At 35.2% G+C, this 26,000-nt stretch overlaps 1 protein-coding gene across 3 annotated transcripts in view; it reads right to left on the bottom strand.

Moving 5' to 3' along the window:
- The window catches only part of SPATA17 (spermatogenesis associated 17), a 90,557-nt gene that overhangs the window by 59,976 nt on the left and 4,581 nt on the right, over window positions 1-26,000 (bottom strand). For 2 of the 3 annotated variants that reach the window (XM_064648183.1, XM_064648181.1), the window contains exons 2-5: window positions 25,344-25,433; window positions 21,929-22,010; window positions 15,388-15,438; window positions 9,701-9,804 (exon numbers count right to left, since the gene is read on the bottom strand). In XM_064648183.1, the coding sequence (XP_064504253.1) occupies window positions 9,701-9,804; window positions 15,388-15,438; window positions 21,929-22,010; window positions 25,344-25,433 (327 nt within the window). The remainder of the gene's footprint in view (window positions 1-9,700; window positions 9,805-15,387; window positions 15,439-21,928; window positions 22,011-25,343; window positions 25,434-26,000) is intronic. The other variant, XM_064648182.1, reaches the window with a different exon arrangement.

Here is a 26,000-nt window from a genome sequence, read left to right on the forward strand (position 1 = left end):
TATATAAAGCAAATGCAATTATTTTGGGAGAGATCTGACACTTTTTTAAAACTGCAGTGCTACTTGTAAGTATGTGATTTCACAGCAGTGGCTCATTGCCAAACTAAAAATATCAACTAGATCCCACTTTTCAAAAGTGCTAGGAAATCTTCTCTCTTACTGTCTTGAAAACTTTGGAGTAATCAACACCAAAAAAATCAGGCATTTTTATTATGCCATGCAAGAAATAACATTCAGAATTATAGTTTCTTCTCCAAAATTTTGGTTCTACGATATAAGCCAGACTACATTTAATTATAGATTTAGACATCCAATTATTCATGCCTAAAGAGTTCATCCAACAAATATATTCTATTGTCTATACCTAAGCACATAATCTTCTGGTCAGAGTACTAGGTTCTTTCTTGAGTAGCCAAGTGCAATGGCAGATGGTGATGAGGCCACTCACTGCCAAGTACAAGTAGGCAAATGAGTGCTGCATCATTTTGGGTGACATACAAGCTGAAAGATCAAATTTATTTTTTTTTAGATGAGGCTGTAAACATTTAGCAATCACGTGGGTAACTGGACAAGAAAAGAATAACCTCCTTGTTGAAAAGAGGTGAAAAATGTTGTTTTCTTGAAATACTATGTCGTGTTGATTTGGTTTGAAGGTAGCAGAAACTGTGAAGTTCAAGGTAAAACACTAGGATTTAGTTTCACTGTCAAGGATAAACCATTTAATGGATTCCTGTAATTATCCTTATAAAGTGAAGAGTCTGAAGAATTTGAGAGGAGTATAATAAGAAGTAAAAGTTTCTCACAGCTTAAAAAAAGTCGTGGTCACAGTATGAAGAACTATGGCTTTTAAAGGTGGTATTACAAGTAGGATTCACAGAGATGGAGAATGTGAATTTATGATACTGTGATTAAGAGGTATACAAATGAATGCATAAGCTGACAATACAACAGAAGGAATTTTTTTTTTTAATTTCCTAGGCATAATAATGTGTTGAGTTCTAATGTTGATAGTATTTTAAAGGATGTTTGATGGTTACAAAACTTATTTTAATCAGAGATAACATCTTTCAATGATCTACATTGTTTATGTTTAGCTCAGAGTTTTCAGTCTAGTAGAACAGATTATAACAAGAAGCAATGATTCAAAGATAAAATGAAACTATTTCAGTGGGGAAGTATGGGATGTACTTTGAACATCAAAGCTAATTTATTCCTGGATTAGAATAAAAAGAGTATTTTCTATCTTTTGATGTTATTAAATCAAGATTAGATTGTTCATTCAAAGCTTAATGACCTTTTAATAGATATTATTATAAATTTGTTATTGATAGACATCACATTGGTGATAGATCTGAAGTCAGTCTAGACCATCTGATTCCGAAGAACATTATTTTATAGTATTACTAGAACAATAAAAACCCACACACTTTTTTTGTTTTTTTCTCATTACTGTTCTAGACCGTAAAAACAGAATACAATTAAGTTTTTCTGTTTTCTTCTCTGAGTGAGCACTTTAGAGGCTTAACTCGCCTTAGATAACTGAAGGGTGTATTTATAATGATCTAGAAAATCAAAAACCAATTAACAAGACAATTAATTCTTTTTTTTTTAATTTTTTTTAAATTTTTTTTCATTTTGGACATTTTTATCTTAAAACAACAACAAAAAATTGCTCATGAGACACTGTATACTGTTTTGCATGTCATGCAATTCTATGATATAATAGGATATACCAGTATAAAGCAAATGACCATTAAGCCTTCACAAAAATCAAGTCACAAACTTGCAAAAATGCAATCTGTAGACACCACATTTCTAATAACAAAAACAACTATGATGTGGCTCATTTTAAAGGTCTTCATCACTGTAGTCTCTATTTCTCTGACATACATGGGAAATGATAAAGGGAGTCTAGTGTCAAAAACCTTTCATTGGGTAAGGCAGTGCCAAAGAACATTTTATTTAGTTTGGTCTTCCTTCATCTACTATCTCTGTGCATTTTGCTAAATTGTGAGGAAAGCTACTTATTTAATAAGGAGTTAGGAAGTATGGGAGTAGTTAATGGCAACCTTTTTGCTGCACTCTCACACAGTATCCTACATTATGAAAAGAAACTTGTGGTGTTAGACTATTGTATGCCAATTAAAAAATAACATTTATGTCTTTTGATTTTCTTTTGTTTCTTTGGAGTTCTCAAAAATTAGCTACGTTAGCACATTCTAGAACAGACGTATGTGCAAATTAAGTACTCACTGATGTATCTGCAGATACACTCACATATAAGCTAGAATACTTCGATAGCATGGAGGAAACTTAGTTACATAATTGTATACAAACTGCTCCTACAAATAAAAGAAATATCTAATTTTCTAATGCAACATATAAATGAATGCATCTAAATGTTATGCTACGTTATTAAGCTGAAAGCTGCACAACAAAAAGAACCATCACCTTGTTTTAATGACAAAAGAACTGCTTTAAATGAGCTCAGTAAATGGCACATAAAATTTGCCATACTTCTAATGACTTAAACAGCTGAAATGACTATGGTACATGAAAAATATTTATACACTTTTTCACGAGTCTGTAGTCTTCAAGTGGTAGAGCCCTTCCTGATAACCTAGTTCAGCCTGTATATGGATGGCCTGTCATGTCTCTACAATTAGATAAACCAGAACTGCTATAATGTAATCAGTTACAACCTGAAAATTATATTTTGAAAATCAAGTTTATTAATATGTAATCTTTAGGTAATCATATTTATCCTCCTAATTTACACAATATTTATGATACTCTACGTGTCCTTGAAATAGGGAACAGGGACACTACACTATGAAAAAGTGGTCTAGCTGCTGGAGTTCATAAATTTTGTTCAGCTTTGGATGAGTTCAAAGAATTGCCATGTAAGAAAAGCCTTACAGAGGGAATTTATCTGATTATGGCAGTAATAATTACCCAGCTGTTTATTGCAGATAGAGAAATAATTCATGTAGGCAATAGGCCGTGGTGGCAATGACACTCCGCATTTAGTAAATATGCAAACTGTTCACTTCTAATTAACCAAGCTAGAGGATGCCCTTATTAAATGTATAAACTAAAAGTGCCTTCCTGACAAGTGATGAATTGTTACATAGCACAAACTCTTGCCACAGAATTACTGGAGTGAACTTGGGGCTTAACTTCATTAAGAGATCTTGTGGGATAGTTAAATGAGGATGGACAGCATAACAAGACCTACCTGACAGTCAATGATATGTTAGAGCTTAATGAAACTGTACCTCTTCCCCTTTTCCACTTATTTTACAGTGAAGATCCTACTTCAGACAAAATAGAAGACTGTGAAGTCTGCCTATATAAGACAGTTTAAAATGCTAAGATTAATCAGTCTTTGTCCACAGAAAATGTTTTATGGGCTGTCAGTAATTCTAACAGACCTATTTCTATCCAGACACTACAGCGCCTTCAAAGCTCACAGGTATAGAACTATTGTTATTCTACAATAGTATGTTGTCACACGTGTTTTATACTACCTTCATCAAAACTAATAATCTACACCCAGACTATTTGATACAATGAGAGTATACAAGGATCTCAAATCTTTTCTACACATTCAGATAAAAAATTTTCCTTTGGATACAATGTTTAATTTGTTACTCCTAAATACAGGAGAAAATATTGTCTTCAAGTTTTTAAATACTACAGTCTAACCAGTGACTTATGTTACTTGTGTTATTCACATTTATGTGCAAAACTTGAACTATTTACACAGAACTAGCTAAAAACACGGTAAGACTGCTTTCACTACTTGCTCAAAAGAGACATGAACAGAATAAGGCTCACGAGGGGTGTGTAGCTCAATCTGCATTGGAAATTCAGCTTACTGTGTAAACATAATGGTTCCTACCTTAATCTCACTGCATTCAGAAAGTGTTTTCCTATGGAGTTAAAACAGGCATTACATTGCCTGCTCTGTAGCTTTAGACAGTTCATTTCAATTTCATGATCAACCTAAAAAGCTCCTTTTTTTATATCTTACCTATCCTAACAGCATCAGGTTTGTAGCTATGGAAGTACTGTGAGATCCTCAGTATATTACAGTTCTAAGATTCCTACAGGACTTAGCAGTTATGCCTAAAATCCTCTGGAAAAGGCATAGATCTCTCAAATTACATGCCCTACCACTCAAAATTAATATTTAAATAAAAGAAAGCATACTTGGCACTTGTCTCTATTTCTATGGCTCCCAAAGAAAGTTGACAGGATAAGTTTACAACCAGAAAATTCAAATTAAAGGTAAGTAAGTTAAAAAGCATAATGTATTTCCTCTACATACCCTTGAAGACAAGTAAAAAAAGATGGGTTGATGATAAAGTAGTTAATTAAACATCAAGTGAAAGATAAAATTACAAAAATGAGGTTTTTATTGTTGCAAGAATTCCAAGGAGCTGCCTGAAAGGCTCTGGCACTAATTGAAAATAGACTACAGAATCAATTGCTTCTGCAGTCAATGATGAGGAACATTTTAATTGAATTATAAGACAATATATACATTCTTCAAAACACTTTGACACTTGAGACACTGGACTTATCTTTATCAGAAAGGAACAGACAGGTGGAGGCTGAGTAAGTTCTCCTCATATTACTATGACAACAGATGATTTTTTTCAAGCCTGCTTCATGGAAAATAGTGATACCTCAGAAGTTTTAAGAAGGAAAATACTTGCCATGTTAAAAGTAAATAGACTTCAGTAATCAAGCCCAAGTAATCAAGAGTAAGATAGATATCCTTATGTTTTTTGGTACTGCATGCTCAGGTATATTTACAGAATAGATAAACATTGGATTAGATCGTCAACAACATGTAACAGTAATTTATTTCACTTTTCACTAACACGATAAAAAATCAAACTGCACAAAGGATTTGTGAATATACATATTGCCCAAGGAAGTGATTTTTATCACTTTGTATTATCTATTTCCCTGACACTTCTTGAAGACCTAGAAGTTTTAATGATGACTGTGAAACCAAATCTGCTGATAAAACAGCTAGTCAAACTTGGATGAAAGTCACATTCTCGAGGGCCACTCAACACTTCATCACTACTAAAGCCAACAACAGAAAGAATTTTGTGTTGATCCTCTAAGTGTGTGAAATTCACAGTTTATGACCTTAACTGTGTTTACTTACACTATGATGCTTACTGAAGCTAAACTCACGTCAGTTTGCTACATTTAGGTCAGTGTTTATTCAGCAGCAAGAAAGCTAAACTACCTGCCTTGATTACACAAGACCTCCAATGCCAGCACTTGGCCACTGCTTTGGTAGTTTTCTGATACTGCTATCTTTACTGAGTTCTGTGCCTAGGGAAAAATTTAAATGGTGCCATTCATCAGTAAATGTTGCACTACATTCCAAAATCTTATCTCTACTTGCACACCTGACATGTAGCAAAGTTGCTTTACTGTAGTTTAAAGGCCAGTGTGTAGATAACCTTAGGCAAAGAACTGCAAGTTAATCACACAGTTGGACAACTGACATCATCCATAAATTGTTCTGATATAATGGCACCAGCATGCTAATTTATGTGAAGTGATGTCCATTTGCTTATCATGGATTGGAAACTGTTTCACATAAAACAAAATTCTAATGCATCATATGGAGTTATAGCCTATGCTAATTGCTTTTGGCATATTTCCCCTTGTAACCATTTACCCAGCTCTTGGAGATGGTAAGTGTCTCTTTAGGAATGTTTCAAAACAAGGTATTTTCCTTAAAATTAAATACACTAGCTGCACTGAGAAGTAATGAAATTTATTTTAATGTAACCACACAACTAATCCATATTCAGATAGAATAAAGTATGTGTTGGTGCTTATTTAAATACAAATGGATGCTATCAACGAAGACTTATTACTAAAATCTAAATAATAAAATTTAGTAAAATAAATATTTAAGAACAAGTTTCCTACTACATTGATTAAGAACTTCCTAAATCTTGTATGAAAAAGAGAATTCGGGACTAATTAACTGATTAACTAATTAACCCATTTCATCACTATACTGAGGCTGTAAAAATGTTAAGAAAAATCTGAGTATGTCCTTATGTAGACTGAGTTTCGGTTCAAGTTTGTTCTTTTTGCATCTGTCAAGGGATTCTTTGAATCACTTCTCAATCTAACTACTAGGGACTCTGCTGGGGACACCAGGAGCCATCAGACCTATTGGTTCTATAGCAGTGGGAAGTAATAGGAATGCTGGAGGAAAACGCACGCACTCTTCAGCCAGTGAGGGAGCTGAAGCCAACAGTTACCTTCAGTTTGTACAGAAACAGTGCCCTAAGTCTGTTAAGTCCAACAGTGCCATAAGCAGTCTGTTAAGTGAGTGGAAACTCACACATAATATGACTATTATTATTTAATTGTATTTTAGGTCAATTTCTGTTAAATCAATTTCTGTTAAACTTAATTATATCCCTCTATGGCTTTAAACTGGGGCAGCTTCTATTAAGTTTACTTTCTCCTGGGATTTTCACAGTAAAGACAAATGATAAAGGTCTGGCTACTAAATGAGGGCAGCTATTAAATAAGGACGGCTTGTATTAAAGCTGGATGGTAAAGATGTGGCCACAGGTTGAGAAAACCCCTTAGTAAGGCAAGTATCTTGTATTTAACGCAAAACAAAACAGGGTGGAGGACAGAGAAGGAAAGAAACTTTGGTCAATAACTCTTGTAATATACTCTTTAAGAAACTTAACAGAATGTCCAAAGTTTCATGGCAACTTCCTCTGGAGCTTCTCTTAGAAACGAGTGAGTGGTAATTTGATATAGGTTCCTCCTTAGTGAAAGAGGAGAAAATTAGGCACAAACCCTGGTTCTGGAGTCCAAGAGATATAAGGACTTGTAATATGATTTTAGAAAGCTGTTGACTACTAAAAATTCTGTCAGCATTATTCTAGAAGAGATAAGATAGAGAACCCTACAATGTAGTTCAGTTTAGAATTACATCATAATTCTAGAAAGAATACAGTTTAAACAAGTTTTTAAAATTACAAATATCTTTTGCTTTTTTTTTGGGGGGGGAGAAGTTTTTACCACTCCGGAGTTCTTAAAATCAGTTTATGTTTTACTTTTCCTCTACTATTATTTATGAAAAAACTTGTTTCTTTACTAGCACTGACACTGCACATATGCATATATTCTGATGAATATAGCTATAAGACAAAAGAAAAGGTGCATTATTTCATGTATACCATGTTGTGTTGTTTTATGGTGCTGTAGATAAGTGAAACACTCAAAGGCAGTCTAATCTGAGTGCACAGGTATATCGGTGGCTCTGTAAATTTCCACTATGCTGATGTTGAAATAATACCCAGCCATTTCATAAACTCACCTTCATAAACTCACATTTCATAAACTCAATTTCTGATAAATACTTGTGTTTTTTGCAATGCACGGTTGCAATAATTTTTCTATGCAAAAATGTTTACAAACAACAAGCTTATACCTGTCCACAGCTGATGTGATGGCTGACGAAAATATGCAGAGAATCTCTCTTCCACCTGGTGCAATATTTCACATAAGAAACACAGTGGACCACCTTGGGGCCAAAGTAGTTGGCAGCAACTTAGCCCAATGACAGGAAAAATCTGCTTGGCTGAGGGCCTACACCTAATCTTCACTAAACATCTGTTAGATATCATAAGAAGAGTGTTGAAGATAATATACATATTAGTTTTCAAACGTACCCCAGTAAAGGGATTACTGCAGTGATTCTTGATTGCACTTGGGAACTGATGCATTTTTAAAACTGAAACAGTAAGATCCATTTGATCAAATTCACTCAGAATTTATTTTTAAACTTTTTTTTGACCCAAAAGATGATGTCTTTCGGGTGAAAAAAATGCTACTTCTGTGAACTCTGGAAGACAGAACTCAAATTAGCAAAATACCAATACATCAGTTGCCAGGTAAGAGCTCACACAGAGCAACTTCAACACATTTTGATATACCTGAAGTCATGCTGTTCATCTTACCTGTTAAAGAAAAAGAGCACAGAAATATTTCTTGGTTAAAATACCTTTATGGATTGCTTACCTTTATGGATTTTAATGACCTGAAATAAACATTAGGGAATTTGATCAATATGTCAAAATACTGAAAGACAAATACATTTGTAGTCCTCAAAAGTTAGGTGTACCCAGCAGAGATCTATTGTGGGTGTGGGGAAATAAAATACAAAGCTCCAATCATTCCATGTTCATAGTAGAGCAGGAACTTACTATCTTGCTTTGTTCACACTCACCAAAGGTCAATCTAACTAACAAGTTCTAAGCCCTGTTCCAGGCTTAGGCAGGGAATGGAGAAGAGTGATAGAATGATTATGAACAGAGAAGCAGGTCATGTCTCTGAAGTTCATGCGGTTATATTGATTTTAAACCAGAGAAGTTATGGCTTCATCTACTTTCCAGGATTTGGTCTAGTCATAGGACTCTAACTTTTCAAGGAAAGAACATATTTTTTCAAGGATTTTAGATCAAGAAGGTACAGTTGAAGAAATAACAGCATTTTTAAGTTTGTTTTTGCATAAAATACATTTAAATGAATAATAATAAGAGATCAGAGATAGGTGGTTATCAATATGCTTCACTAAAGGTAACATTGTAATGCACAAATAATAATGTTATGACAAAGAGGACGTAGCATCAGCTATATTGTGGAAAAATAAGATAAATTAATAAGCAGCATCCAAAGAAGTTTGGATAAGCAGCATCCAAAGAAGTTGCATACGCTGTTTTATATAAGTCTTCGCCATGTGATTTAGACAAGGTTTCCAGAAATATTTGTTTACTAGACTCCCTTATATTTCAGAAAGCAAAGATTTATCTCACATGTTCCAAGAAGCAAACACTGGATAGATTTTGTCCAACAGCTTTCATTTACAATGAGAAAGTAATGATCATGGTCACCCAGTATTTAGTCTGTTTGCTTCCACTGTCATATGGAGTAATGGTCATGTAACAGTACATCAAATGCACTACAGGGAAATAAGCACCTCTATTTTAGAGAGGTTTCAACTTAAGTACAGGGAAAAACAATGGGTGGATAGAAGAGATAGGGTAAGAACATATAGCAACCACAGTTCTAGCCAGAAATCTAACGATTGGCAACTGGTTCTATTCTGCAACTATGAAAAGAATCTGCTTCACTATATAAACACCAGCATCTTCCACGACTAACATTCATAGTATGGCTCATACATATAACTTAAACCCAAATCTGCACTTGCATTCATTGTCAATAATCAATATTCAAAACAAATTATAAAAAGAAATTTTTGTTTAGCTTGTGTATAGTGGGGAAAAAATAATCTAGTTCAACAAATCATATGTAGGGCATAATAATCTATGAGGTCTGAGCATAGGTGAAGAGCCAAATTCATTTGGTACTAAAATGGTACTAACCCAGAGTGCATCTAATTAATTCAAAGAAATTATTCTGAATTCATAACAGTGAAAATGAGAACAGAATGTGGTGCAACATGAATAGGCATAGGATAAAGAGAATTATGACTGATAGATATATATATTTGATAATGGAGGGGAACCTACACTCAAAGAAATAGTTTAATTAGTGCCATAAACGTTTTACAAATAAAAGAAGAGGAAATGAATGCTTTACCACATGGAGCTTTTGTTTTTACCTGACAAATGCGTTATTCACAGAAACAGCTTGCAAGTATTTCTTCAGGGCATAATAATTATGGATGTATTTCCGAACGTAATAGCCTCGCCATCTTTTCTGGATCTAGAGGAAATAAATATTTGCTTAGTATATTTCAAATCAAAAGTTTGTATGCATATCAAGTATCTGTAGTTTATCCCAAATAATATGGTTTCCTTAAAAGTGTTATGAAGTAGAAGCACCAATAAGTTTCAATGAAGAAAATTAGGGTAGGATGTAACATATTGTAGTTAAATGGCAATACGAATTTACTATTAAATGCAAACATTAAAAAATAGTATCAAATTTTAAACCACTGTTTATATTGGGACGTGACAATGAAAAAAAGTGCCTGCTGCTACCAGTGGCATTGCTCTGTCAGAACAGTAAAAAAGCAGACAACAAAGTGTTGTCTTCCCAGGTACAACAAGCATTCCCTACCAGTCACCACCTCACCAACATCTTACACTACACTTTCACCTTTGTGCTCTAGTTAAATTGTAGACTGAATAAAAGCCTTCCCAGTGATTCAGTGAATCAAGCTTTCTGCAAATGTAATTTACAAACCGCAGTTCTTTCATCTCCAGTGTAAAATGATTCATGTCTATTTGTTGCACATAAATTATAATCTTCTCACGAAATACCATTCTCCTGCAAAGTAGAGAAAGCCTAATCTGGAAAAGGAAACCTCCTTCTCTGTAGCTAGTTGTAAAGCTGTATTACAAATAGAAATTAAGTAGCATCCTCCACCAGAAAGAATTTATTTTTTGGTGCATTTTGAAAAGCATCAATTGAAAAAAACGAGAAGAAGAAAAAAAATAAAAGGGGAGAGGGAAACTTAGTCTACCTGACTTTCCCCAATAATTGATTTTGACGAAAACATTTAAATCTTCTCTGATACTTAAAAATCCTAATCATGATATTTCTGAAATTACTACCTGTTTACTGGCTATCTGTTTTGTGGGAAGGGAAAGTAAGCATTAAGGACTGACAATTAAGCACTGGGATGGACTGCCCAGTGAGGTGACGGAGTCACCATCCCTGAAGGTGTTCAAGAAATGACTGGACGTGGCACTTAGTGGTGATGGGACAAAGGTTGGACTCAATGATCTTAAAAACCTTTTCCAATCTAAATGATTCTGTAATTCTGTGATTATGCAATTAGGTAAAAAGTTATCAGTACTTTCACATTTATCCCTGTGACATGTACAGGAGGAAGACATAACTATTCAGTCATGCTGAGGGTTGCTCTCATTCCTGATTTTCTTTGCCATAAGAGGTCAGTGTATTCTAGATATACACATCTGAAGAATAGATTAATGATCTTTTAGATTAGTTTTATATTAGTCATAGATTAATGATGATAGATTAATGATCTTTTCCTTTGTTCCTTATGTCTAGTTCCTCTATCTTTACATTCTTCTGTCCTTGAACTTATTAATTTCCCTGAAAAATATTCTTTAGTTCCTTTTTTGCAATTTGTCTCCTTTTTCCTCAATATTTTTCTAAACTAATCTCCAAATTTCTATTTTCTAGTCTGCAGTACCTTCATTACTACTCCAACATCCTTCTCTTTGACCTTTACAGCTTTGAAATCTTAAAAGACATAACAGCTGAAAGGAAGAATCTACATTTAAAAAGCAAGAAGTTTGAGGTTTTGCTGTCCAGAAGCAAATCCAAGTGCGAAGTTACTCCCCTTCACTAAATGCATTGAAGAGAAGAATGTTCTAATTTTCTAAGAGCTATCCTACCCCTGTGGGCCTCTAGCTACTAGACTTTTCAAGAATTTAAACTCTTCAGTGCATCTACAGGGAACATTCTTCTTTTTTTTCCCTTTACATCAACCCTTCTCTTTCCAGAACCAAGGGACGACTTAGAGTGAAGTGGAGTGAAATCCCTGTGTTTGTGGTATCGGGATTTTTTTCGTACCCTTTATCATTCTAAATACTCATGTAAAAAAAGGAGGGAAAGAGTGTCATGGGTTTTGTGTTTGATTCAGCAAGAAGGCAAGATTAAAAAAAAACTTGCCCATTGCCCCTAGTATCAATAACCTTCAAAAGGTTATTCAAAGTCAAAAGACTTCAGAGTCTGCATCATCAAGTCGTGGAACTGCTCTCCAGTAACAGGCAACTTCTCTCAACTCCTTCAAGTTCCATTGCAGTCCAATTCCCTACCACTGTGATATCTGACACAAGTTACTGACTGCAATTTCTCCATCTCCTAACTTTTCCTGAGCAGAAAACAGTAACACACTGGAGCTGTCCATAAGAAGAATAAGGCAGGGCTGAATATTTTCATACTTTGATACCATTTTTCTATCACAAAACCCAAAACACTACTATTCAAAGTTAAAACTAGCATTTTGCCTCAATCAATGACACTTTCTGGTACAGTTATGATTATCTTTTCACATGGGATTTAAAAGAGAAAAAGTATCACAGAAAAGCTTTCCCTAAATCTCTGAGTCATGTGTCATGAAGAAAACTAAACTATGTGCTGGAGTTATTAGGAATAAGAAGATATCAACTTCCAGTGCTAATATTTTCTTCTATTTCCCCTTTGTGCATCAGCATGTATTTTCCTCTCTTCCCAAATAAGACCCAAAGCTAATTTAAAAAGCTGGTATTTTCTTTTACCTATGTATTGTATAAACATTTTTTTTAATAATAAGGGTTTGGACCTGTAGATATCATTATAATATTAATAAATAACCGTTATGGGAACAAGAAAGGTTAAGCACTAGACATGCTGCTTTGCACTAGGTGATAGTAAATTTCATACTCTGCAACTCCACTTTCTCATAGACAAGCTTATTGGGTTAAAAAGGAATGGAGAAAGAGCAAAGAATGAGTATGCCTTCAGAGATCTGGGATTAAGCAAAATCCTTTGCATGTGAATAAGGATCTTAGCTTTGTTTTGCTGTTTGGCTTAAAAATTTCTCAACAAGAGCAACTTGGCTGCCATATAGCCATGTGCTCATTAATGCAGGATTATGGTCCCTTTGAAACTCTTTCTGACAGTCTTCACCTCACAGTTATAAATGCGGAACTGGATATTTCTGGGTTAAAGGATCAAAACTCAAACTGAAAGACAAAGGGCTCAAATTGTATAAAGCTATAATTACCTCCAATGGGCTCAGTGTACCAATTAAATGGTGCATTCTATCTTTATTTACACCACTTTCTGTTCTGAATGAACTCACTGATTTCAACTGAACGAAACACAAGTAAGAAAAACTGCAGTCTCAAATTATTTTATGCTAGATTTCTTTTTCCCTAGTACTGTATGTCAGAGATCTCAAAACTGAAGATTAATCTTTTTAGAAAAGACCATTTTACGCACACCTTCTGATGATGCTCATGTTTTCAATGTGAAAGTTTTAAATGTTTCCTTTCATAAGGAAGTATAATGTGATGCAACAGAATTTCTTTCTAATTCCAAGGTGAATGTTTAAAAAATTCTTGGAAAAAAAAGAGACAACTGTGTATGCCCTTCAAAGTAATTAGCAAGTTTCAACAGTGATTGGTACAAAACAATTATTGTCATTGATCAGCACTGAACAGATAATTTTAAACAAAGTCATTGTGTGCTCAGCAGATTACAGCTTGTTAACGGGCAAGTTCTAAATGACCTCTTAAGCTAGTCAAATCAATGATGCATATTCCTCATTAAGTAACATCAAAATGTAAGTGGTCTTATAAATAATGTTTATTTTAAGCACTAAAACAAATGGCAAAACCTTGATATATCAAAAGCCATCTGCTCGTGGAATTTTTTTTTTTGCCACAGGATTACTTTTGTTGCTGAAAATTTATAGTAACCTTAAATCTTTTAAGAGAGAGAATCATATTTTGACCTAGTACTGAAACTGATTAACGCAAGATCTCTGATTTAATTTTAGAAGGTAAAACTGATAGGTCTGGTTACAAAAGACAGAGATGTAGAATGACATACACATTTATTGTTATATTTTTAGAACACTGAACTATATTAGTCATGAATCAAACTCCCAATGTATGAATATGAGGCACTGTTGGCTTAGGAAAAGTAAAGTCTGGGCATGCATCTACTGTGCAGAAGCTCAACAGGCCTGATTCTCGATTGTGCTGGACCTTGGTTAGTTCTTTAGAAAACTGATGACAGAAAAAACCCAAAACCATGCAGTGTTTCAGATTGGTAGCATTTTAAATCTGCTCTGCAGATATGGCTACACAAGATTATTTAGATAGAGGAGAAACCGATTCTGACATTTGCAACTAAATAAAGATCTGTTCTATTGTTTTCTACTGATTTAAATTTCTATTAAAGAAAAGGACATGACTGAAAAAATGGTACTTTGAAGATTTATATCACCTAATGATTCAACATTATATTTCCATTACAAATGAATGGGAACACATTCAATTTCTTTTAAAAATGAAAGACCAAATGCAAAACTCCATTTGACTAGAATACATAATTACCTCTGAAATTTAGTCTTCAAATGTCTTCTAAAAGTACACAGGCAACTTTTAAGAGCTGGCTTACATCTTATGTTTTCTCACTGATTTCAGCTGCAGCAGTAAATGGCATTTATCCACTGTGGAATACTTTCCAACTAGCTAACTAAGGAATAAACTAAAACAATAACAAGAAAGTACATTTATGAGGAATTAGACCGCTGTTAAACACCTTCAGTTCTCTAACCTGCACCAAATGTAAGATTCAACTTTGTGCCTTTGAGAGAACCAGGACTAAGCAAAAAACTTGATGGGAACGCAGCTCTTGACTCTGAGTTATTCTAGACCCAGAAAGGCCACAAAATTAAAATCCATTCTGAGAATCTTCCTACTTTACAGGAGTTTCCTTGGGTTAATCTTCATCCTCACTATATTCCTACATTTGGCAGAATTCAAAGGGTAAGATAGCTTGTCTAAAAAGATACAGGCCTCTCAAGTAAAACAGATTTATATCACAAACTAAGTAAGTAAGATAAAAAGATTTCATCAAATTTATTATCTCATGTCCTTCTCATGTTTGTTTTACATATTTGTTTAGGTGCAGTTCCAAAGTTCAGTGAACAAAAATGCTAATTTCTAGTTAAACATATTTTGCAATTTTCCCTGTAAAAAGCTTCATCAACTGTAGATTTACTAAAGTTCATGGACTGTTTATACTTTTCTTCATTTAGCAAAATTCACTCATAGTATCATCAATGAGATCAGTGCAGTCCCACCTCTGTGTTTAGGCAATGAAATTGTCCTGTGCTCTCTGAGTAACTCTTGAGATTCAATACATCAAATGTCATGTACCAACAAAAGAAAAAGCACGGCTACACCAGCAAATCAGCATAGAAGCCCTATAGTTTGTCAGAATTGTAAATATGTCTACATTTGTAAGAACACTGGCAAATAGAATGTTTGGGGGGTTTAGCAGTACCACATAAGGTAAGGTACAATGAACATTTAAATGGGGCAAGACACATGCAGGTGCCTTAAATTCAGCTACAGTTTTCAAATATAACCCAAACTACTGAGTGCAACTTTAATTTTTAACTATGTACTATTTCCCACTGTTGCCATCAGCATATCAATCAAGTGTATATTATTCTGGTTTGCTCATTTTATTAAAAGCAAATTCGGAGCACAATTGACTTTTCATTTGTTTAACAAGGGAAGAAATATTTACCCTGACAGCCATTTCATTGTAGAAATTCATCTTCATAATAAAATATGCTGTCTGTGAACCAAGGAAAAAAAAGATGGCATATATTTCAGTTACACAAAGACAGTCCTCCTATTTTTACATATAAAAGATAAGAATCTTTATACATAATACATAATAAGAGTTCTAGGCTTACAGAGAATAAAATCAAACTTTGTATTGAAGAGATAGGCTTCCTAATACATAATGCAGGCTTAACCAGAAAAATCTATGGTAGTCAAACTAGGAGCTAATGGAGATATATGATCATAAAATGCTCTCCGCTGAGTTTGATAATCAATGGTGCTCTACTGAGAGTAGAATAACAAAGCAGAAATATTCACAAGTGCTGGTGACACGTAGTATTGTATGATTTATTCACTGGGGTTCTTTTAGCCAAAACTCACAGAAACATAAAAGGAATTCATATTTCAAGACGTCTGGTTTAATGAAAAATTCAAAGAAATGCTGTCTTCAGTCGAAATCGTTCAAGGATACGGATGCAGTGATGGAGCAAAATTGTGCCTTCCAACCATCTGTACTAAATGTTATGTACTTAGCTGCCTCCCGAGTAATCGTTGGGAATTTTGTTTCATTTAATATTCATTTTAACATCATAAAATCATAAATACAATGATACCATGTTACAGTGAATCCCCTGATATAGAAAACATTTCCTGAAGTCCTGGTTTCCTTCCAATAAAGTAGAATTCCTCTCAGAGTGAACGAATCCCCTATTATACTAAGCAATCACTTGGCAGCATAGGTTATTTTAATGGATACATCACTTTAAACTAAGCTTTCACATCTGTTCCGCCCTCTAATTACAAATGCAAAATGAACATAATTCACAATTGTATCATAAAAAGTAAAATATAAGTACTTTGAATGCAAGAGTATGTCCTTTATTTAGCACAACATGCAGCTTTTATGTGTTTCTCATGTTTTAGACACAAATCAAAGGCAAAAGTGCTTTCCCCTGATATAGTGATTTTCTCCCCCATGGCAAACAGGAATTCACTATAAAAGGGTTTCACTGTAATTAGTGTTATTTGAATTGCCTAGTCTGATCCAAAGCAAATTGTCTGTGGAGAGCAGCAGGACTGGATTATTTATCAACAGTCTGGGCAATTAAGAAACAGTTGGCTGCAATATGTTATTTACAAATGAACACAATGATGCTACTTCATTTTAAATTCTCTTTCTTCATTACATTAAGCAAGGCATAATTCCTGCAGTTTAATTAAGGTGGATTTTAAATGCTCACTTTAATATCATACCAATCTACTAATAATGGAAACAGTGCAAAAAAATATTTCTTATGTGAAAGAAAATTGCAGGGTTGTTCAATTTCAAAAAAGTTTCACGTGTATGTGTAGATGTATACATACACACACACATACATATATATATATATATATATATTTGAGGGAAAATCTGCCCCAAAGGTACAAAGTAGAATAAACAGTGGACTGTCTCTCTCCCTTCATCTCCATAAATGTTTACTGAGTGATACTAAGAGTAGATAGCTAATAATGGAATGAAATAATGTCTTCCAGATTTAAGTATATTCCTAAATTGTTCGATTAAATTGATAAAATTTTGTTTTGCAGCTCATCTTTTCTTTCTTTGCAAGGGAACATAAGAGTTGCCACACCACCAAATAGATAAAGTACATTTTAATGGAAGTTCCTAAGCTTAAAAATGTTTATCAGATTTCTGTCCATCGATTATTAAACTAAATCTTACATCTTTTTGTTTATTATTCTCAGAGTTGAAGGCTATGAGCACTTAGGTCTGAATGCAGCCCATTTCACTGAAGAACCTAAATTGGAGACCTAACATCATTAATGCTCTTGATATCATCAACACTCAAAGACAGAGGGATCACTGTCTCTGAGGTTGGCAAAGTATTTACAGAGACAGTCAGTGGCAACTAGGGTCCTAATTTGCACACCTCACTAAGGTGTGAAAATCCAGGCCTTTACCACCACTTAAGATGGTCACTCACAATAAAAAGGAAGCTACACATTTCTGCTTTTACTAAACCATTGCTCTAAATCACAAGTCATCCAAACGCAGAATTGCTCAAACAATTGTCTTACAATCTTATTCTTTCACCAAAAGCTGAAGGCTGTGTCACCATCTAGGTTCTTTTGCCAATAGATTTGCCCTCCGTTTTCTAATTCTGATCAGAAAGTTTTGCAATTACAAGTGATGGAAAATGTGTTCATCCCTATTCACAAAAGAACAGTCATAATTTAGTGCTTCAACCCAAGTCTCCTACTAAACAAAAGATGCTTTTGTGAACTGGGGCCTGCTTGTCCAGAAGACCCTTTCCTTATGCTCAAGTGGAATTACCTGCATTTCAGCCTGTGTCCAATGGATTGCTTGTCATTTTTTCACTGAGTGCCAATTGAAGGTGACACCGCCAGGTTAACTCTCTGGGGAAAATTATCTTGCCATCTCAACCACATGTACCAGCTCCATTTCTGAATCATGAAGTCTTTGTATCTCCCTGATGTTACACGTCTTCCTACTTACTTCATGCGCTTACTTCAAGCGCATGTTTCCAAAATATATTTGAAGCCTTTTGTTTATAAACTGTTGTACTATTTTCTCCTTTTGCATGTAAAAACATGTTTGGGGACCACCTACAAATGTGATCTGATTCTGACTGGTGTTTTCTATTGCTTTAAACAGGTAATATGAGATGACAAATTCAAACGAGATCCAGAAATCTGATTGAGGTTAAGGCTGAGAGAAGGAAGAAACACATTGTCTAAATTGGCGTGCTCTTGTGATGGTTTGGGTGTTTTTGTAGAGCAAATAGGCATTTGACTAATACCTGTTGGACTGGAATTATTTAAAACTGGTTGCTGAGTTGAAGCTAAACCATTTAGGGTGGTTTCAAACTATATCACATAAAATATTCACTTTTCTCAACTGTATCTCCTTTCAAAGTAAGCTAAAAATACAGCCATCATGCATGCCAACTTCATACAACAATTAAATGTTACAATTCCTCTTCCTTAAACAAGTGCTTATTTGACTTTGAGAAATAGTATAATAAAGAAACAGTGATGCACAGTTTGATTCATGTTCTGGTGCTTGCCTGGTTTTAAAATTCGTACTTTTCTGCACGTCATGCAAAACTTCAGAATCCCACATAGTCAATCTAACTAAGTTATTAAAAAAATCATAGGAGAGCAGTTCTTAATTTCAGCCTGAGATTAATTAGGAAACAAAGCTTTATACCAGAGAACCTATATTTGGAATTGAAAGGTACATAACCTTAATCATATGAATGGCATCAATAGGTGATTATTTTTTACTAATGTATTTTAACAGTCAAAAGAAGAGGCAGTAGAGGAGTAGAAAATGAAATACTAGTAGTGATGCACATATGGACAACCAATCTGATGAGCCTCAGCCTTTGTTATTTTCCGCATCAGTACCACTCACATTTCACAATTTTGAATATAATCATTAAAATGATTTATTATCAAGCAATCATGGGTATTTTGTGCATATGCTTTGCCTTGTTTGCTGGCAGCAGATACCAATCCAATCATTAGCAGCAGACAAATTTTAAAGTGACCAGTGTATTTAAGGAACTATCATGTCAAATGTATGATTGTGTTTCATAGTCAGGAGTCATTACAGCTGTTATTAGCAAGAGTCCATTGCAAACATTAACTGATCCTTTTAACTTGAAAGTTATGTTAAGCTGCTGAGAAGATTTGGGGTTTTTTTAACATATTCCAAATTCAGCCATTGAGTAAAGACAGCATAACAACAAATATAAGGCATTAACTTGATCTTCATATTTAAGTCCACCCCAAATCACACAATACTGAATATAGCAGTCTAAAGGGAGTAAAAGGTATCTGTATCTGCTACTTGTATGGCTTTCAGGTCGGCTTCCAATCAGGCTGTCCTGTTTAGTCTTCTCCAATCAAAGAGATGGCAAGCACAAAATGAAGTATTTGAGGGGGAAAAGTGGTTTTCTATGCTGATTGCTGTAAAATTTGTAAGCTTTCTGATGAGATTCTCTTTCTCTAGAGCCCTGGCTAGCACTGGATAAGTACTGGAATCCAGAAACTGGATGAATTCATGGTCTGATTTAGAATGTACGTACTAAGTGTGGGCTTGTAGAATTTTTTGTCCTACATTATTTCACAGACTTGAGATTTGGCAAGAGCTTGTCAGTTATGTCTATTTGAAGAGCTAAATATGAACTAGGTTTTATTAATTAAAGACTTTTTTATTTTTCTTTTCAGAAATATATTTAAAGAATGGAGAGCTGAGGGGGTTTTATGATGTTAGCTCTCTCAGCTTCATTATTATTACAGGAAATCTGTGCTAATTTGAAAGACTATCTTAAAATGTAACTGTCAGAGTGTTTTTTAAGAAGACAGGGAAAAAGAAGACAGAACAAAGAGGTGAGGTAAAAGACCTCTGATCTCATGAATGCATAGAACAATTGAGGTTGGCAGGAACCTCTGAAGCTCCAAACCACTACTCAAAACAGGAACAATTAGAGAAAGTTGTGCAGGGCCTTGTGCGGTGGTGTTTTGAGTATCTCCAAGAGTGGAAACTCTGCAAGAACAGCTTGCTCAATCTGGGCAACCCCTTCCAGTATCTGAGCACCCTCACAGTAAAAAAAGTTGTTTCTTATCTTCAAGTGGACTTTCTTGGGCTTCAGTCTGTGCCCACCGCCTCTCATCCTGTCCCTGGGCACCAATTCCAAATGCCATCGAGGCTGGCTCTCTGGGAAGAGTTATCTTGCCATCTGACCTACAGGACACCACTCAGAACAGTGCAATGGACAATAAGCATGGTGGTTATGTGTTCACTTTGTATCTTATCTGGGCACCACTGTTCTTACAACCACTACACATAAAAGTAAGTCTCTGAAGTGACATCATTCTATTTAAAATAGGAAACTGATTACTATCAACAAAGAAACTAGCATTTGAACATGAATGGCCTAAAGAAAGCTCCTTACAATCGGGCAGGGATTGAAAATTGGCCATCAGACCTTAATCCTGATTAATCCCTCTTAAAAACCTAATGATCAGATGTCAAAAACCGACATGGTCCTTATTCTCATCTTGAAAAACACAGAAACACATGAATCACCTTGTTTCTGAAATGAAATTCATCCCTCTACAACGCTTAAACTCTGAAAAAATGTAGAACTCAAGGGAACATTATGAGATTACTTCACCTAAAACATTGCCTGAAGTGTATCTAAGCCATCCATAAGCATTTTTCTATTCTCCTCTTAACAACCTGCACTAGAGGGAGTTCCACAACATCTTTTGGCAGTATGCATCAATATTTCACATGAATTTGATTTCTTCTCTCCCTTTTCCCAATGACTGCATAGATCCTTTCTCTTCAGTAAAAAATTTAAGATACATTATCATGTCTCCATTCTGCAGAAGCTCCTCTAAATTAAACAAACCTTCTCTAAGCTCAGGAAAAAATATTCAGACGAAGTTCCTTCTCTTTTTTTGAAACAGAACCCAATCCAACCATGCAGCTATCTGCTCTATATTCAAGAATTAGAGATGACTGAAAAGCACAGCCTGAAAGGATGGCTCATAATTTATTAGTTAAGCCAGTTAGTAAATTGGAAGAGAGAAAATCTTTAAATAGATTACTGATAAACTTGGGGGGAAAATAGACAATCTTTCAGGTACATGACTCCTGCTACTTGAAAATAGAGCTCAGTAGAGGGTATGAACTTTGGTCTGTAATGTATGAGTTATTACAGCTCTTTTTTTTACTTTTCCTTGAGTTGCCTGTTTTGATTAAAACACAACAATTTAACAAAATTAATCTAGAATAAATGACTAACAAGTTTAAAACTATTATAAAACATTAACATAAATTGATAAATTAGTGAAGTAAACCACACATTAAAACCTTAAATTTTTTACATTAAAGGCAAATTAGTTTCGTCTTAATCTCCTAAACCTGTTAATAGAGGTTTTAGCTTGTGTGGTATCATACACTTTTGCTATCTTCAGGTCTGTCAAGGGAATTAGATTGACTGTGATCTGCTGTGTGCCTTAAGGCAAAACCTCAAATACTTCAAGGTTCATTAAGCAAGAAATTTAAACCACTAAAACATAAAACAGCAATGTGTGGACACATTGGCTTATTTTATTTTCAAAATTAGAAGTTCTGCCAGGAAAAAAAAAAAAAAAAAAAGCATCTTTTAAAGCTCCAATCCTGCAATTAGCATCATGTGAGCAGGCTTCTGCATGAGCAGATCTCATTGCTGGTTTGGGGACTAATACTCCAGAGCTGCAAACACTTAAACACTGACTTAACTTGACTGTTATGACTAGGCTTACTGAAATTAATGGTGCTTTTTATGATAGTAAAGTTAAGTACGTGCCTGTGTGAATAAAGAATCAAGATTCAGCTTTTTAATTTCATAGTGAGGGAATGAATTATTTCTATGTATTCTACAAATAACCAAACAAAACTTTTAAAAGTAGTTTTCTACCTCCAGCATTTTTCTGAAGTGTTTTCTGCATCGATATCCTCTCCACCACTTCTGTATCAAAATCACCATTGCATTCAGATGTCTAAAATGAAATATATTAACAAAATAAGAATTTTTTTGAGACTTCCCAGTATAACTTGTTTTCATAATATTAAAAATAACATATAGTGTATTATCCATACTTATTCCAAACAGATGATCACTACAAACACACTTTATATGTATACATGCATGCATACATACATATGCACACATACAAATAGACCATTATATACCTATATTTATGCATACACACAAACTTTGATTTTTGGAAAAAATGTGTTACTGCAAACTTCCCTATTTTGGTTATCATTACAAAAGTTTAACGAAAAAGCCTTACAAATTTCATTTGCATAATAAGATGATTTTATTTGCATGGATGGTTTTAAACAACATATCTGATCAGTTCAGAATTTTTTATGTCACATGCACATTTTTGCAGCTTTCCAATTTTTAAATATTTGGCAAAACTCACTGATATCTGGAGTTTTGAGACACCTTATTCACTTTTATCTTCTTTGCTTTTATAAAATTACACCTAGCTTAATTGTGAGTTAATATTTACTTTGACTCTCTTTCTCTGTGTAGATAATATATATGTATGCATATATATATGTGAAATTATGGTACTAAAAATTTCATAATTGGTGTCTCACATTAATTTTTGGAGAAAATCATGCAATCATTACTTTGGGGCTGTCTAGAAGAAACTGCATAGGGGATCATTCACACCACCTGACTGTGGAGATCAAACTTATAAGCCTTGAAGCCCACTCAGTGGAAGCAGTCTTAGAGTAATTCAGAACACTGAGAACTGCCTGTATTGAGTCTGTGCTCCTAAGTCAGAGAGAATCACAGAATCATTAAAGTTGGAAGAAACCTTCAAGATCAACTAGTCCAACCATCAACCCAGCACCACCATAATCACCCCTAAACCATATCCCCAAGTGCCACATCCGGACATCCCTTGAACAATTCCAGAGATGGTGACTTCACCATTCCCCTGGGCTACTTATTCCAATGCCTAATCACTCCTTCACTGAAATTTTTTTTCCTAATATCTAATCTGAACTTCCTGTGGTGCAACTTAAGGCCATTTCCTCTGATCCCTTCACTTGATATATAGCAGAAGAGATCGACCCCCACCTCACTACAACTTTCTTTCAGGCATTGTAGAGAGCAGTGCAGTCCTCCCTGAGCTTCCCCTTCTCCAGGCTAAACAACCTCAGCTCCCTCAGCTGCTCCTCATATGACTCGTGCTCCAGACCTTTCCCCAGCTCTGTTACCCTTCTCTGCACATGTTCCAGCAACTCACTGTCTTTCTTGTAGTGAGGGGCCCAGAGCTGAACACAGTAAATGAGGTGAGGCCTCACCAGTGCCAAGTACAGAGGGGCCATTTTTTTCCTAGTTCTCCTGGACAAACTATTGATACAGGCCAAGAAACCAAGAGGACGCTGAGCAAGATCAGTCTGCACACAGTTGCAGAGAAAATCCTCTTCTACACGTAGCTCAGATTTACTTCTTCCTACATTGGTCATTACTAAATACAAATGTGTGTTTGGAAGATCATTTTCCTATAGAATAGATTGGCAAAGACACTTGGGTTTTCACTTTCTTCTGCGGCATACAGCTGTTATTCATGTCCTGGAAACAGAGGGTAAATAATCAAGCCTTTGTCTTTGTGGGTGCTTTTTGACATTGACTTCTTGGAGGGTTGAAGTGCCACGTTTGTTTGCCTGTTGAATGCTTGCCTGTGACAGCTGCATCCTGTGACAACACATTTGAACCAGCAATGGAAAACAAATTACCTGTGCTTTTTTTAACAAGTGCACATAATGACTGTAGGGAAATACTAGCCATTAAATAATTAATTTTATTAAACCTAATAATTACTTAGGTTTCACACAGTCTGTCTGGATGATACATAATGACCCGTGACAGGCAAGAGGTCAAACAAAAAGATGTAAAAATCCCTCTCCCTAATTTTTATGAAGATGCAGAAATTTGAGCACATGAGTTTGACCAGTTGGGCTTACAATCATAAAAAATGGAGGAGGGCTTTCAGGGAGAAGAGACCAATCATAGTGTTTCCAAGAAGGTTGTATCAACATCATAAAACAATAGAATCCTTAAGGTTGGAAAAGACCTCCAAGATCAAGTCCAATGTTGATACGGTATTTTACAGAACAAAGATCTCTGATTTATAAATGGAGAAAATTATGTAAAGAAAGATTTTTTTTAAATGACCGTTAAGTCTAGCAGTAGAACTTAATTTCTACAGTAAAAGTCCAGTTGCCATACCATCACTAGGCAATTTTTCTGTAACAACAATAAGAAGAGAGAGCAGCACCACAGAAAAGGACTGGGGGGTCCTGGTTGCCAGCAAGTTGAATATGAGCCAGCAGTGCCCTGGCAGCCAGGAGGGCCAAACGTGTCCTGGGGGGCATCAGGCAAAGCATCACCAGCTGGTCGAAGGAGTGGATTGTCTCGCTCTGCTCTGCACTGGTGCGGCCTCACCTTGAATACTGTGTGGAGCTTTGGGCATCACAATATAAGAAAGATATAAAGAGAGCATCCAAAGGAGGATTATGGAGATGGTGAAGGGCCTTGAGGGGAAGCTGTTATAAGGATTGGCTGAGGTCACTTGATCTGTTCTGCCTGGAGAAGAGGAGACTGAGGGGAGACCTCATCCCAGTCTACAACTTCCTCATGAGGGGAAGAGGAGGGGCAGGCACTGATCTCTTCTCTGTGGTGATCAGTGACAGGACCTGAGGGAGTGGCTTGAAGTTGTGTCAGGCGAGGTTTAGCTTGGATATTAGGAAAAAGTTTTTCGCCCAGAGGGTGGTTGGGCACTGGAACAGGCTCCCCAGGAAGGTGGTCACAGCACTGAGCCCGACAGACTTCAAGAAGTGTTTGGACAGCACTCTGGGGCACATGGTGTGACTCTAGAGGTGTCTTGTGCAGGGCCAGGAGTTGGACTTGGATGATCCCTTCCAACTCAGGATATTCTATCATTCTATAAGAAAAGTCTCTCAATCAGTATATCCAAGGGACATCTGCTTGTTTCGTTTCTTTTCCAGTCGTGACAAGATCTCCTACAGAATACTGTGTATCTATTATGAAGATAGATTATTTCCACGCTACCTATTAGCATCATGCCTTTTTAACTGTATGCAGTTCTGAAAATCAAAAATTACTTTTTACAGTGCCACAGCATATATTACATTCTGTTGAAAAGCAGAATAACAGTTGTTGCTTTTTTTTTTCCCTAAATGCTCCCATTTTATTAAAATCAAGTAATACCATGAGCAATTGTGAGGAAAAATTCCAGGCTGAAACGCAGATTAGGATAGGCTAGATGGGCTTAATATACTACCTCAGATAGGCTCGGACCCTGCATCCTCGAAACCAGCTCTGGATTTTGACAGCAGCTCTGTATTTTATTTTTCTGTCTTCATCTATAGATCTGGAAATATAAAAACAGTAATAATTATCAGCATGGCAATGTAGAACCAGAGTAAAAAAAATATTCTAAATATGTTTTATTGTTGCAGTTTGGGATCCTTTTCACTAGGTTTTTCACTTTTTAATGGTAGTGTAGAAAAATCTAATTTACGTTAGTTGCATAGTATGAAGGTAACAAGGATAAAGAGTATTGCGACTCAGAGGGGATGTAAGTTTTGGGAGAATGTATTTCTTATTCTCACACAATACTGAATATACATGTCAGCATGTCACATGGACTTCCATTGCAGGTGAAATATGTGGATAATGCTTTAACTAAAATTAGGACTGAATTATAAGAAAAATCAGGTAACTGTGTATAATATTGTATACGATGGGAATACTAAATAAATTCACTGTGGTCAATATTATAATCTGAAGCATTTATTAAATGTAAGATCTAGTTTAAACACATAATCTTTTGATTGTTAAAAAATATTTTAGTCATTTATTACTTGAACATTGATAGCATCAATAACGGTGACAGATACACTCCTTGTCTGTAGGATTTTTTTAATGAATATGAGTT

The sequence above is a fragment of the Pseudopipra pipra genome, chromosome 3, assembly GCF_036250125.1.
Source record: "Pseudopipra pipra isolate bDixPip1 chromosome 3, bDixPip1.hap1, whole genome shotgun sequence".
In the NCBI taxonomy this organism is placed as follows: domain Eukaryota; kingdom Metazoa; phylum Chordata; class Aves; order Passeriformes; family Pipridae; genus Pseudopipra; species Pseudopipra pipra.